A 16,406-nucleotide genomic window follows, 5' to 3' on the forward strand; every position below is an offset into this window, starting at 1 on the left:
CCCAGCAACCATGACTTCCTTTCAAGCCTGAATATCATCTTCTCTCCAATAATGCCTGGGCAAGCAAGTCACCCAGTGATGTGGGGCAGAGCAGTCACCTCCTTCTTCCCCCACAAAACCTCAAAAACTCCTCTGAGAAGGGGAAGGCAGAGAGGAAGCACTAAAGTCAGAGCCTTTCTAAGCGTAAACTGAAGGAGAAACCCTTGAGCTGTATTTCACTGCCACAAATAGCAAATATTTAAAAATAAAACATTATTTTTAGCCTAAGTGGTGCTTAACAGCTCGAGAATAAAATATTGCCCAGAGACAGTGATATGTCATCATGTCAAAACGCTGAAACAGCCACGTCCTGTTCACAGTGAACACCAGCTCGGGGGAAGAAGAAGGCATTGGGGATCCTGTCTCCACCTTAAACCTTAAAACCATCCCCGATTCAGCCAAAAAACCTTCAGGAGAACGAGCCAGGTATAACACCTTGGTGCATCCATGAAGGTAAAATAAATAAAATTACACAGAAACTCCCATAACAGTTTCCTAGATCCTCTAGCAAAGGCTGTTCTGCACGGGACAATTTATCCCCTGCCTTTCTTTTCCAAAAGCAGCGACTGTAAGGTCAGGATATAGAATTCCAGCTGCTCCCAGACAGGTAGGGATTTACCAAAAAGGGGTTGTAAAGGAGAACAGACTGGGTTTGTGCCTTCCTGCTTCTTTACGACGCATGACAGACAGACACCCTAAAAAAGTAGGAAAGCAGGCTGGGAAAATAAATCCCCTCTCCATGGTCTCAATTTGAGATTTTCTGAACAGGGGAAAAGCTAAATTAACATGGAAAAAAATCATCAGAGTGTTGAAAAATCTACAATTACAGTTAGGTTTTGTTTTCTTTTTAAACAGTTTAAATCAAACGCCTGAAGCAGCAGATGGGAATCTCTCAGGTGCTAAAAGTTGAGGCTTATGTCCTTATTAGAGCTCTCCACAAGCCCTGCTAGAAAACTAAAGACAAGGTTTAACAAACACGATGTTTAAGATCATAATTCTTATCAGAAACGCCTGAAAGGCTTAAAAAAAAAAAGTTGTAAGCCCATTTTTCCTCGGCGGTAATTCCTCCAGCGTTTCTGATCACCGTGCAGACAGATGAAGGGAGACAGCTTCCCCCTCCCCACCGCGGGGTGGGTGAGGTAGGGATTGACTAACTGTGGAAAAATCCACATAATTGAGAAGACAAATGTTGAACAGTTATTTTATGGCTTGAACTGTTCAAGGAAAAAGGCTGCCCGTGCCAAGAGGCCAGACAGACTCATTGTGCGTGTGTGTGTGAGGACGCGGGAGCCCGGGCCCACGACACTTTTATCCCCAGCCAGGTTGTGCCTTGCTGGTTTATCTGTTTCTGTAAAGTGCTTCATCAAGCTGTAAAAAAATACTAAAAGTATCATCTCCCACTATTATGTGCACAGAGAGCAACAAAAATCCACACACAGGCTCGGTAGCATGACCCGCTATTGAGGCCATTTGTTGCTTCCCACGAGGAGCCCTATTTTCAGTTGCTTTAAAAGGATGAAAAACTGCAACCACTCAGGCTCAAGATTCCCAACTTGGATGTCTGCTTCCAGATGGATTTAAAAAAAATAAAATGAAATTAAAGTTTCAGCCAAAATATCCGAGCCATTTCAGAACAATGCCGTTTCTTCCACGTTAAGGCTCTCCAGTGGCCTCAGGAGCTGCAGAACCCCAGTGCTTCCACAGGGAGACACACAGAAGTTAGAGGGAGAGGAAAAAGGACCCAGGAGGGGAACTAGTTGAGCAACAATGCTGGAATACTGACAGGTGGTTTCAAAAGTGAGGATTACACACATTCAGGAGGGGAGATTAAAGATCAGCTCAATAAAAGTAGCAGAATGAGAAGTCTGAAGGAAGCCAAGTTGTAGAAGGGAGAGAAAAGAGAGCTAGAGAAGGTCACAGCAGGAAATAAGAAGTTGTCTAGTCCATCTCCAGCTCTAACTCAGCTGAAGCTCTCCTAAAGATGTCCCACAACAAGGTCTCCCCAACCTCCTCACACAGGCTCCGTTGCTGCTGTTGGAAGGATTTTCCTGCTTCTTTTGACCTCGACTCAATCCTATCACCAAAAGCCTCCCCCCCCTTGAACCAGTTTGCTTCACTCTTCAAGAACCTTGTGTTCCCATCTCAGCCTTCTCTCCTGCAAACTCAGCTGCCCCAGCAGTTCCTCAGTCCTGATGAATTAAAGCTTTAAATCACACTTGTGCTGACCCTCTGTGCCCCCTCCCCAGGCCCCCGTCACCCTCAACGCTGTGTCCTCCTTGGTGCCAAGAGTAACGAAGGAGCACATGTTCTCCAAACACCACTGGCTTCTCCACAGCCTTTTCCACGCTACTGGTTCACATTTAAGAGTTGACTTTATTCACTACACTCATCTGTATTTTGCCTACACCTTACAGAAAGGGTCACCCTTTGCAGGCAGCTCTTCAAAGGATGAAACCAGACGTAATTTCACTCTCGTTTCTCAGGATCATTCAGAGGAGTTCTGGCACTACTCCCAAGGGAGCTGAAGTCTTTCCCATCTCTGTATTACATAGGAGGTGAGTAAACACACTTATACTTCAGCATCCCTGTCTTAACCACAGTGCTGAACAGAACCAGACAGACCCCACAGCCCAACTCCAGCCATGTTTCTATTCCACCTATGAACAGCCAATTCCTAACTGTATTCATCCAGTCTACAACACACCTATTGAAGGTTAATCATTTGAACCCAAGTTTCCATAGACTACTTACAAGAAAGTCTCATGCAACAGCATCAAAGCCATTCTAAAGTCCAAATGACACCTAATTCTTTCCCCCTACTCATAAAGCTCTTCCACAGAAAAATATCCAAAGCCATTTGACACAGCTGACTCTCACAAGGACATAGTGGGAGCTACCACAGGCCTGTCATCTCCTCAGTGCTTACAAGGAGTGTTTTGCTGTCCCAGTTTGACTGGAAACCCATCCCACCAGAGCCTGAAGGGCAGCACGGAGATCATCACTCCTTATTCTTCCCTCTGCTGTCAGCAACCCTCTGTGAAGCCACAACAAGACATCTCACACCTCCCTCCTGCTGCTCCACATCATCCAACACCGGTGAAATTACCCCGGCAGCTCCAGAGGTCCCTGTGTAGGTTCCCATCTGGCTGCTGACCCAGGCTTGGAGACAGATCCATACTGCAGCAGCTTCCCTGCTTCTTCCAGCTTTATTTTTAAGAATACCAGGGAATTTCACAGATAAATAAACACTGGAAACACTGAAGCAGCAAAATCTTGTACTTAAAAGGTTAGGAAACACCCTAAATAATACTATTTTGTGTAGGTACTCTGAATTTACATTGAAAAATGTAACCTTGGTTTCCATCACCTGCTTCTTCAGCAGGCAGCACAGGCAGGGTTACTTCCTTGACAGATATGAAATAGATGGTTTTCTTCTCATCATCCAGCACAAGGCTGCATTCCTTATGGGCTGCATGCAACTCCAAGTCAGCTCTGAAGAGTTAAAAACTCCCTCCCAGACCTTCCCACGATGCCCCTCCTGACAGCAGGTACAAGTGTAGTTTGATTTTTGACAGCTTCCTTGGGAGATGAAACACTATCATCCCACCTCTGAAGGAAAACAGGAAAATTAATAGTTAAGGTTTATTTTGGATGTTCAATAAAAGAGGGTTTGAACCTCTTTTTTTTTTGAAAAGCCACATGCAAACCAAACCTTATCTATCCTTCCACACAGTATTTAATATATTCTCATATATTTCAGGGCATGGTTTAGTGATGGACTTGGCAGTGTCAGGCTTACAGTTGGACTCAGTGATGTTAAAGGTCTTTTACAACTAAATGATTCTACACTCCTCAGTGCAGAATTCCTCAATACTTCATGGGGGATGGACTAGATGATCCTTAAAGGTCCCTTCCAACCCACTCCATTCCATGATTCATTGCACCCAGAGCACAGCCTGCACCAAGTTCTGCCAAGTGCCAATGCCCAAAACCTCGGCAAACCAGTCCCTACAGTGCCAAGACAGACACACAGAGGGAATCACTTCTGGAAAAGCTCAGTTCAGATGAGTTAACCACCATCACAGGGAGCTGCTGGGCAGGAGCAGACAGTTTTATGCTCTAAGGCAACATTTATCTGCTGCTGCTGCCACAAAACCCTCTTACAACCCTTGCCTTACTCACTAAACGTTTTCCCACACCTGGAAGAAATGAGGCAGAGACCTTACAAATAGTTTTTGTCACCACAAATGCACAATTCAACCCCAGAAGAGATGGAGTCCTATGCACAAAATGAGGCAGGACATGCAGAAAACACCATGCAAATGTTTTAAGACTAGAAATACATGCAAGAAGTGCCAGTAACCTCAATTTTGGCATTCCCTGATTTCTGAGTGGGGAGCCTAAATATTGCACTATTTAGATCACTCATGACAAAAAGTAGTGTTTTAACAGGCAGGTTAATTTTTCCCCCTTGGAAGGGTTAAATCCACCTAAACAAAATGCAATAAAGACAGAACAGTGCCCCAGTAACACTGAAGTTGTTTCTATTTCCACACAATAACCTCGGGAAGCAAAATTAAAATCGATCTGCATAGTATGAGGTCAGTCAGGCCACGGATGGTTATTTTACATCTGAATATCAAAAACATATGCTTCTCTATGGAGGCTTTTAGAAAAGCTGAACCTGCTGGTGCTCAGCCTTTCCCAAGGAATGCTGAACACCTCCCAAGCCCACCGAGCAGGACTGGAGCCATCTCCCAAGGGGGTCCCAGCATGCAGGGCTGTAACTCTGTAGGATGAGACCAGATCCTGTTTAGACAAGATGATGAACATTTCTAAAACTCTTATCTTCAATCATTTCTTATTTACAAACGAGTCCTAACAATGATGCAATGTATGCACAGCCCCACTGGTCTGAGTCTCATAACTCAAACATCTCCCATACACAATGGTAATTAGTTTGTATTATATTAACAAACAGAAATGTGAAACAACTGCAGGGTTCCTTTTTGATTATGCAAGAGATATGTAAATAATCTTTACAAGAAGCCCTTTACTGACCATGTTCTGACTGGGTTGTTTGCACCAGGAGTGATGGGCTCGTGGCTGAGCCCTGACCTGGGAGAGGGGAATCACATTCCTGATGCTGTTTTCCATAAGTCTCTGCATCACCACAAATACTTTCACTCACTTTATTGATGATACAAGAATATTTCTCCATGTGTGTGTAGAGCAACAGCCAGACCAGGGCTCCAGTCTCAAGTATTTTGATGTCATGTGAGGGTAACAAAAATCACACGCCAGGCCGAGCCGAGTCCTCCGTGGAGGCTTTTGTGCCACCCACTGTGACCAGAGGTGACACAGCAACCTTGATTTGCAAAGCTATTATAAACAAAGACATAATGCTACAATTTTTGGTTGGCTTTGGAAATTTGACTTTGACAAGAAATTAAAAATGTTACATAACCATATAATTAAAGGATTATTATGAGAGATCATTTACTTAAAATGATGTTTTGGTTGAGAACATCCTGACTGTGCACAGCATTCTCTTAACCATTGAAAGGACATAAACAGTGTCTGGTTTTGCAGCTTATCTATTTATGAACTTATTTCTGCTCTGATACAAACTTTAAAGGACCTGGAAGCAAAAGGACAGCGACAGGGTAAAAATGCCAAACACGACAAATTTTGCAAGCTCCATATTTACCATCCATCCCAGAGTACTACATTCTCATGCAAGCATGTCACAATGAGAAAACAACATCTCTATAAGGGTAAAACAAACAGCATTCACAATTTCTGAAAGCATTCTTCCACAATTATTGCACTAGATTAGATTGCCTCATCAACAGGGCCAGAGGCCATTTACACTATTTTCTTTCTTTTTTTTTTTTATGGAACAGATGAAAGGATTACAGAAAGTTTTCTGGGGCCAAATTTGGAGCTAATGATGGGAAAATTCTTTTGCTAATCCCCACTGCTAGCAGACTCCCGAGGCTGGAAAAAAACAATGTCTCCTGGTACCCTGCCTCTACTTTGCTCATCAGTGCAAAATACCCCACTCAGGAGGTTTGTAAAGGCCCATAGGATTTAAGCAGAGCCACAAAAAGTGCAGGACAGGGATATCCTGAAAACCTCAGTGAAGAAGGACATGAGACTCCAATTAAACCTCGGACACATGGCAGTGAAATCCAAGGATGGGATTCAATTGCTGTGCAAAGCAGCCACCTCCATCCTAGCCCAGGCTGGCTTTATCCTTGTGGGAAAGAGGCTTTTCCAGGACCTGCTGTGCCAGGCAGGCTGGGGGGATCCCACCTGGGCAATCCCTGCTGACTACAGAGGATGCTCAGAGTGGAAAGACGTGGAGCAAAGCGAGGTTGGTGTCACCCACCAACCCTTCCAGAGGGCACAGCAACCACCACAGCCCAGGGACACCCTCCTACAAACCTCCAGCACTGCTCCTCCTCCTGCCTGCCAGCACAGCATGGCAGGAAAAATAGATACAGCCAAGTAACCTCCCTTCCAAAGGCAAAGTTTAATCATTTTTCAGTCATTTAACAAACACAAAAGAATTCACATGTACCAACTCTACTCGAGAAGTAAACTTTGCATAATTAATCAGGATCCCTCAGAACTTGTACATCTGCAAATGCACAGCTACACCAACTGGCACTCGAGGGAAAATGCCTCTGGCCACCTCAGAGAGCTGGGAAGTGCAAGCATCTGCACTGAGCAGAGTCTGAGCTGCCAGGGAATGGAAAAAGCAGGTTGAGGAACAAGTTGTCTGGAAAATAAGTACGAAACTCCCTAAAATCTGATTCATTAATGGACATTATCAGCTCCCTCTGCATAAAGCCATATTTTATCATAATAACAGAACAAGCTAAAGGCACCTACTTAGTTGCAGAAGGTGGGAACATCCAAAGCAGGTCAGGGAGTGGAAGTCAAGCTTCCCACAGAACGGGCAATTTGGTGGAAAATTTGACTCAAAGAAAAAGAAATACTGAAGCAGCACCTAATGAAGATGAACTTCCCCTGCCTCCCCACAATACAGCCCATGCCATTATCACTCAGCACTAGGAAGGAAAGAGATTCCAAGGAAGGGGAAATTACAGGGCAGTTATCCTCATCAACCTGAGCGTGGAGCAGTGACACGGGCTTGGCAGAGAGCCTGAGCACAGTCTGCACATGGTTAAGCACAGGGCACGAGCAAGATGTGCACAGGGAAAGCAGCCCCTGGAAAATATTGCAAGGGAGTTCAGCTTTTCCATGGTGCCAGTGGCAACAAAATGCCCAACCTTATCCCCCTGTATCCGCAAAAAAAATAAAACCCAAAAACACATGGATTGCATAAAGGCAGAGGAAACATGGGAGTTCCACTTGCCCAGCAGTAATGAAGCCAAGTGCTGAGTGATCTGCTCCCCCATCTGGAAAGTCAGGCTATTTCCCACCTATTTTGGACAGCTTAGACATCTACAAATGACACTCTGTACATGGCTGGCAGGTTTTATGCTCATAATTCTAGGACAGCGAGGAGCAGATCTCAGGATCTGAGCAGTTCTCTCAGGATCTGAGCAGTTTTCTCAGGATCTGAGCAGTTCTCTCAGGATCTGAGCAGTCCTCTCAGGATCTGAGCAGTCCTCTCAGGATCTGAGCAGTTTTCTCAGGATCCGAGCAGTTTTCTCAGGATCTGAGCAGTTTTCTCAGGATCTGAGCAGTTTTCTCAGGATCTGAGCAGTTTTCTCAGGATCTGAGCAGTTCTCTCAGGATCTGAGCAGTTCTCTCAGGATCTGAGCAGTTTTCTCAGGATCTGAGCAGTTTTCTCAGGATCTGAGCAGTTTTCTCAGGATCTGAGCAGTTTTCTCAGGATCTGAGCAGTTTTCTCAGGATCTGAGCAGTCTTCTCAGGATCTGGCTGCAGTCAGCACAGACAATCCTCACCATTTCTTACTCTGAGCACTCGGGAAAGTTTCCATGTTTCTCTAAAGAGTTGCCTGAAGCTCAAAGAAGAGCCCACATGAAAACACAAGACAGACAACATTGGCACTATCTGCATTATTTGTAAAAAGGAAGGTTAAATACATTCCCATTTCACAGATGTTTCGAGGCTCATTGCTAGAAGAAGTCTGGCACGTCCTGCGGAAATGTGACGGTACAAAACAGTACCTTCAGGGTCCCAAAAACATACGGGTTTGGGGAAACATCCCCCACCCCCAACAGAGGGAAATGAGACACAGATCATGTATTTTCCTGATGAGAAACCAAGGTTTCACAGAGAATCAGTAAACATGCTCATGCTCCCCACCTGTTTTCTATTTAGAGCAAAAAAAGGCAATTAATATGACTTTTTAAGCAACGATTAGTAGAAGAAACCTACGAACAGAGATTCCTAATTGAAAATGTCTTTACTCACATGAGACAGAGGATCAAAATATGACAAGACCACTAAGCACAGTCTCTCCCAGCTGCACAAACCATTCCTTAACAACCTTCAGATTAATAAACAAAGACATGCTCTAGCCATTTCATCTCCCTCCTGGATTTAGCTGCATACAAAAGGCAAACAGGAGAAAGTCACCCTCTGACTTAACTCCCCTTCAGAATGGGGCTCCCAAGTAGTACATCATGTTAATTTGGGAACCCCTCCCTCTGAGCAGACACGCAGAGAGATACGAGGGGGGAAATCTCCTCGCAGGAAGAAGCTGATTTAAGGGTATCATTTATTAGCAAGTAAAAGGACATTTCCCCTCTCAGTGGTGAAGCACAACACAAGCCAAGGGTAAGCCATATGGGTGAAGCCTTTGTGTGAGGGAGAAAGCTGGCAGGGCTCCACGGCTCTAATTGAACTATTACCATATTGTGAGAAATGAAAAAGTCAGGAGGGCTGGAGGATCTGCTCTCCCAGGGCCAGTTCATGTCATGTGGACAATTAAGTGAGTAACAAAGCGTATTCACCAGGAGAGCAATTCCACCATTTGGACACTGGCTTGTTTTAAAGAACATAGGTGCTCTTCTAGTTCAATATTGCACTTAATTTGACACTTGCTGCCATGAAACCTTCCAAATCTAAATCATTTGTAGCAAACAATGCAACGCTTCTCCTTTAATTGCTGGCTCAAGACTTTTCCATGTAGTTAATAAGGAAAGACACGGAACGAAAACGCTCGAGTGAAACCCTGCAACACATAAAAGCTTACCATAAAAACTGTCATAAAACAGAAAAATGCAAAAGATTAAGTACAAAATTAATTTTGCTCAAAAGACAGGCTTGGGAAAAACTTCCCAAGCGTTAGACACTGCACACACACAACTGGGACTGGAGGGAAACACAATAAAACCAGGTGATGAACAGAGAGAATCTGCAGTGGTTGCTCATAAATAAACTTTACAGTGTCATCTGGTTACTTTGTGGGCAGAGAGAAGTGGAGTTGTATGAGGAGTGAAAAAAAAATAAATCCCAGTCTTACAAAAACGTGAGGCAAAATCTTGTTCTTACCATTCTGTTCATCCAGCTCATTCCCAATTTCCTGTCCCATTTGCTTTTGCCGTGATATGATTGAAGAAAGAGCATCCAGTCCTGCATCTTGTTCTGCACCAGAAAAATATATTAGATTACATGAAAAAGTTGCTGATGTGCCAGGCTACACAAACTACGTAGAAGTGAATAAAAAGATCCACTCTGTGCTTAGAGAGCTAAAATGTATTAAGTAAAATACATCAACACAACATGAAAACTAATCATTATGGGAACAGCACTCTTAAAATAATGGAAATGATGGGTAATTAATTCCTCTGCTCTGGCTGGGACACTTTACTGAGGGTCCCAAAAGAAAAAAGAAAATAAAATCCAAGAATTCAACATTCAGTTGTTACTCAGTCATAAATGCAGGGGATTTTCTGGCACACAGAGTGAGCTCCTGATTAGCCTTCTTAAATTTTCCAAGCAACTTTTAACATGGATAAAAGAAAACAGGTGATGCAAACACCAAAGAATTCAAATGGTTTTTTAAAGCTGCAAGAGGATCCAAAATGTGTGAGAGAGCCTGAGGGAGAGGGGACACAGGGGACAGATAAAATTGATGTGCTGCCACCTCTGCAGACACTCCTTTGTGAGGAGCTGCCAGTCTGTTGGCACCACATAGGCCTCAGGAAGCCCCTTATCCAAAATGTGCAGCTCTCCTTGCCCAAATCTGCCAGGAAGTGGCACAAGAAGAGCTGCAGGAGGCTGGAGGGTCGGTGCTCTGACCACCTGCACAGAGTAAGACTGGCAGTGGCTGCACTCCAGGATGGGCAGGACCCCCTTCCCTTCAACAGGATGAAGGTCTGGTCCCCCAACACCTCTTTCAGCCTCCCTTTAATTACTCATGGTGTAATTAAAAACTCAGGTTGAGGTTTCTTCTGGACCATCCAGACAGAGCTCAGAACATCTGAGCAGCATCTACAGGTATTTCCATGCAGGCTGAAGTGAGTCTTATCTGGAGTCTGATTTCATTCAGTCACTTCCAACACTTTGATTGCATGGAAATGACCTCATTAACCACCTGATGTCCTCAGGCTGAGGTTTTCCAACACTTCCAAAGTTACAGATTCCTTAAGGATGATGAGGGCCAAAATCTAAAGACTCCTTTTGGATGAGTTCATTCCCACCTAGTTCCAACTCAACAATCCATCTCATGCACCCACCAACACCACTACACCCAGTGCAATTACTGTGATCACCACTGCAAATCAAAACCATGAACATGGTCAAAATCAGGTCTTTCAAAATCTGATTTAAGAAGATGCTTCTAGTTAAGAACATGGCAAGCACAATGTTGCTCCTGCAAACACAGAAAACATCCACCTGGAACTGTTATGTTTGACAGCTCCAGATAAGAAAATTCCAGCACAGGTGGGTGTGTTATTATTCAAATAAGGACTCCTCTCAGAGTGCCAGAGATGCTCACAACTACCACAAAGACTCCTGTACCTTCTATGATCCTTCTCTGCTGCTGCCTGAGATCATCAAAGCCAAGCCCTCTGGTTTCCTCCGGTTCTTCCAAGAGCCACGGGTTGGTGACACCTCGTTTGACCCCTCCTGTCATTAGGCTGGATCTGAAAATAACTTCAGTAAGTAATTTTCAACACAACCCCCCCCAACTGTTGTATAATTTGCCCCTCCCAGAGAGGCTGACAGACAGCAGGACAAGCATTTCCTGCACTCCATGGGGTTCTCTGCAATCCCAGAAGAAATCAGACAGGAAAGAATCCCACGATCTCCAATAACAAATCCATCTCACAGGCCCCATAACACTGCCACTGGAAGTGGTAAGGAAGGAGAGAATTCATTTTGCAGTGAATAATCAAAGTACAGAGTGAAATGTACCACATATTGTATAATACATTGAAATGTATACCATGTACTGTATCATATATTGAAATGTATACCATGTACTGTATCATATACTGAATGTACACAATGTATTGTATAATATATCCATATCAAATGGTGTTTGCAGGTAGAACACACAGCATTCAAAACTGCCACAAAAAGAATGTATATTCCTGGGAATACACATCGTTGTTCCTGTGTTTGTTCCACGATCAAAACACAAACTTATAAAAACACTGCTACAGACTCAAAGCTTCCAACAGCAAAAGGATGCATTCTGCTAATACAGATGCAAATCAGATGAGACTTCTAATTCCCTGCAATCCTGACTAAACCTCAACAGCAACATTCCTGCATTTCAAAAACTGCTGATGGACATCACACAGCTCCCCTCCTACACCTCCTAATCTGGCATCGACCTGAACAAGAAGCCAGGAACACACACTTTTGAATGAAAAAAATAATCAAATGATGGGTTTTCTTTTAAAAGAATTATGACTTGAGGTTGTTCATGTTACAGACAGTTCCCTGGTGACAATGGAAACCAAATTCTCCATGTTCAGGGCACATAAATCCAAGCAGTAAAATGAAACACCACTTAAGTGTTTTCCTCAATACCAGATTTCTAGTTTCTGCCTTGTAGCTCTTCATGGGTTCCTCCTACAAGACAAATCTTGTATGAGAGACTGAGAATCACCTAAACCCAGAACTGCAACTCAGGTTTGGGGACGAGTCGTGGTAAGATTTGTTCCTCCACAGCAGATTTTGCTTTCTGCTTTGTTTTTCAAACTCTGGTTTTTATTCCCATTTTACCTTTTCCCTGTTCTTTCCCAAAGCAACTCCACAAAGAACACAAGAACAGAGAGCATTTTCAGGGTCTCTCAAATTCTCAAGTTTTTTAATCACACTAAGAGCTAAGTTTAAATTTTGTAATTGTTTTGCTTGTTTAATCGAGTCCAGGTCCTCCTCCCTGAGCATTCTGTGGGCAAAGCCCCATGTCAGGAGTTCACTCTGCACGAGGATCAGCGGGGCCAGGAGGGGCCAAGAACCTGCTGACATGGGCTCAGGGTGAAGGGGATCCAAGCACAGCCCAGAACTTGCGTCGGAGTTCCTGGAGGAATTGTGGTGAAGTGGGGACATCTCCTGGCCGGGAGATGGATCAGCACTGCTGGGAAATAACCCAGAACTGAGTGAGTCCAGGCACACTTCCCACCACACTCACAGCCACACGTGAGAGCTCTTCACCTCTTCTCACTGAACGTTATAGTGTGGTCATGGAACTTCATCTCTTTATTTGTCACAATTAAACAGGAATATTTTTGCTAGAAGCAACTAAAAACCACTTATTGTAAACCACACCATCTCCCTTAAGCACCCTGGTGATGCTGAACACCAGAGCACACCCAGCCTGCCCTGCTGTGCCACAACCAGCTGGATGTCTTGGGCAACAGCACAGAGGAGCTGGGATTCTTCTGCATTCCAGTCCTCACACCTCCATTAAAATTTACAGGTACTTATCAAGGCTGGGAATCTGGCTTGGTTAGACAAAGATACACACACCTGAAATGCAGTTTTACACATCACCTAGCTTTCTTCATTGCTTTGGGGGATTAAATATGCTCTTCTATTTCCCAGTCTCACAACTGCCACCAGGTTCACAATGGAACACGATGGACACTGCACTTCTGAAGGTGGAAAAACCATTTCAGTCGACCCAGTTCAGCAGTTCAATTAGCAAGGATACAAAATCCAGGGGAACATCTGACAAAATTACTTAACTAAAGCAAACAGAACATAAAGCTCTCTGCTTGCTAAAAAGAGCACAACTATTTCTGCCCGTTAAAAAAAAAAGCCAAGGCAAGCAAATTTGCAATAATTTGCAGCGCTCGCTCCCTCCCTCCCCCCAGTGATCTGCCCTGTTCCTGTAGGTTGGGTCATGACAAGGGGTCTGCTCGTTACAATAATCTTTTTGACATGTTTGGTAACTACCTTCCCACACAACACAGCAGAACTTCCTCCTTCCTCTGATCTTGCCATGTTTCGCTTTGGTGGTGTGAAGATTAAAGCTTATCCAATTAGCCACCCACTGCCTCCGCCAAGTTAATCACGTAAATCTTGGAAACCGTCACAGAGCAGTGGAGTGTGGGGATGGCTTTTGATTATAGGAACAGATTTAACTAATTACAAGGCTCAGCAATGCACCCAAGTATAAAAGATGATGGGGGTTAAAATCAGGGAGCTATGTCACCGCTTAACAAGGGAGGGCTTATCTTCCAGAGGGCATTGTTTCACTGGTAATTCTTATAACACTTCTCAAGTAACTTAGATTAGTCAACCAGCACTTACTTTAGACCAAGGCCACACATCGAGGCTTAGACCGATCAGCAAGACTGAGTTTTAAACAAAACCTGGGTCATGTGACAGCTGGGTGGATGATCACTTGAACATTCCCTTAACGATACTGTCCCAACTGGGGTCTTTGAAGCACCCAGGGCACCTCAGCTTGGCTTCACAGGTCAGTGCCCACGGCCACAGTGAAGGGCCAGGGCATCCTCTCACTTACGGTTTCACTGCTCACACAGCCAGGCAGTGTGTTTTTAGGAGCCTCCAAGCTAATAAATAAAACAAGTATCATTTTAAAGCACAAAACAAAAGCACTCTCTCTCCCTCTAAAAAGTCTGGGAGAAGCCACATGAGCACAGGCACTTCCAAATCCCTCCAGTTACTATCCCAGGTGGAGATTTCCCCAAAAGAAGGGGCAGCATTCCCTGCAGGTGGCAGAGGACCTCCCAGCCCCACCAGCACAAGAACTGGTGTTCTCATGTTCAAGGAAATGCTGTGTTGCTCTTGACACCATTTACCTGTGGTTGGGTTAACTGGTCCCACTGGCTTCAAGGGCTGGGAGCTGCACATGCTGGCTGCCTCATGGGATGCCAGACAGAGGATTTCCAGAACAAAACCACCCTTCAGCTGCTCCAGGACCACCAATTCTTGCCCACAACACCAGCACAGCACCTTCCCACCACAGAGCAAGTTGTTCCCACCCACCTCATGCATCAGTTTTGCTATCAAATATTACTGTCTTCTTTCTACACCATCCCTTATTTTCCAAGCAAGACTGGACATAGCACAATATGAAATATATTATAACCCAGCTCATACAGTTCTCAGTGAAACAGTCTCAACTCTACAGCCCACCTGCACCCCTCAGGAATGAGAGCTATGAGAAAGAAGAATTCTTTCTAGAAAGAAGCAGCACCTTGTATTATTACACCCAGAGAAAAGGCAGAGGGACAAACCCACTCCTGTGAGACCAGTCCAGGTCACAAAGTGCTCAACAACTCCCTCACCTGCCCCTCAGACCCTGTGACGAGCCCTCCTGGGCCCATCCAGAGGCTCTGGGCAGGTCTCACTTGGCATCTGTGCCCACTGGAGCCAGGCCAGAGGGACCCAGGGACACAGCTGGGACAGGAACACCCTGGGCAGGGAACCCCATGGAGTTCTGACCAAACTTCAGGGGTAAAACCCACACAGGAGCTCAGCCCTGAACCTGCCCTGCTACAGACACTCCTTCCTGAGGGTGCTGAGCCCTGAGCCTCAGGGACAGCCTGTGGGCTCAGCCTGAAGTGCCTGAAATTATGGAGTTTGACTTGCTGGGCTTAGGAATCCCTCTCTGCTATTCCTTACAAATCCAAGGATATACAGACAGACATCCCAGGTACAGAGACACAGGTGAGGGGGTGAGGAGGGTGTTGGACAATCCTGACCACATGGCCAAAGACACAATAATCCTGGAAAAAGCCTGCCCCACCCCTAGATTTGATCTCACAACTCAAGCCTCAGGTATTATCAAGGATGGGCTCCTGGAGGGACAATTCACCTCTTCTCCCACCCTTTCCATCCACCTCCCAGACACCAAAGGCTAATCCCACTCCAGGTCAGAACACCATAGCTGCAGCTGGGAGGGCTTCCAGCAGTAACTGGGAGGGAGGAAGGACACCAGGAAGGAGTTTTAAAGGCACTTAAACAACTATTTTTTATTTTATTTCCTGAAGAGCATTTGCCCCTCCACAAACAAGAGTCAGACTCCCAAAAGCATTAACACCTGATGGCTCATGGATTGAACCCGGGCACTTGATGCCTGTTTGGCATTTGGCAAAATTCCTGTTGGGATCAAAACTGAATCACCTCACATCTGACAGAAACGTGTTTAAACAGGAAAAATGGTAACCCACGTTGAAGAAAAATGAACTCTTCTAAAATGTACCCATGGTAGCTCTTGCTGAAGGTGCTTTGTGTCACTCAGGTATGAAAAGTTTTCTATCTTCTTGAGAAATTCCAAGAGAAATCAAGAAAGGCCAGTTAATTTGTTTGTTCTCTGGTGATTGACATGCACAGTTGACCTGGTCAGACAGGAGGAGGAATATTTCAATTCCTTTGTCCTCACAAATGTTTAAAGTCTCAAAGAAGTTCAACATGTGATTCCCAGAAAGCCAACATTTCTGGTTGCTTTTTCCACTTCTGCTTTTCAAATGGTGTGAATCCACAGGGAATTCTGCCCCATTCCAGTGTCTGTTACAACAACCTGCACAGATCTCTCTCCAAGGAGAAAAGAGGGGAGAAGATACTGAAACTGCTACTGAAAACCAATTACAGGAAATTTAACTGACCCTGCTCAAGGGGAGTCACATCAACAGCACAACCTTTCCCCTGGAAAATTCCAGTTGCATCTTAATTAAGGCTGACACGCCGGAAGGTAAAGGAATGCTGTCCCAAAGGAATGGGGTGTCCTGCCCCGTGTGCTGGTCCCAGTTGTCACTTGGGATCAATAGTGGAGCATTAACAAACTGTACTGCACAACCAGGAACAGCTCTACAGCAGCTTTCAAAGGAGGTAAAACTCACTGAATGGTGACCGAACACAAACGCAGATTAATTCTGGTGAAACCCTCCCAGCTCCAGGCCATGGGCACAGCAAATATGTGATCAGTGGTG

General features: G+C 44.8%; 1 protein-coding gene across 1 annotated transcript in view; it reads right to left on the reverse strand.

Annotated features, from left to right (window-relative positions):
* Positions 1–16,406, reverse strand: part of STX8 (syntaxin 8) — a 108,421-nt gene that overhangs the window by 82,074 nt on the left and 9,941 nt on the right. Inside the window, exons 5-6 of the mRNA XM_051797564.1 lie at positions 11,011–11,135; positions 9,538–9,630 (exon numbers count right to left, since the gene is read on the reverse strand). Of these exons, the coding sequence (XP_051653524.1) occupies positions 9,538–9,630; positions 11,011–11,135 (218 nt within the window). The remainder of the gene's footprint in view (positions 1–9,537; positions 9,631–11,010; positions 11,136–16,406) is intronic.

This window comes from Manacus candei, unplaced genomic scaffold (genome assembly GCF_025592945.1).
Source record: "Manacus candei isolate 608988 ecotype Guabito, Panama unplaced genomic scaffold, ASM2559294v1 h1tg000047l, whole genome shotgun sequence".
Taxonomy (NCBI): Eukaryota; Metazoa; Chordata; class Aves; order Passeriformes; family Pipridae; genus Manacus; species Manacus candei.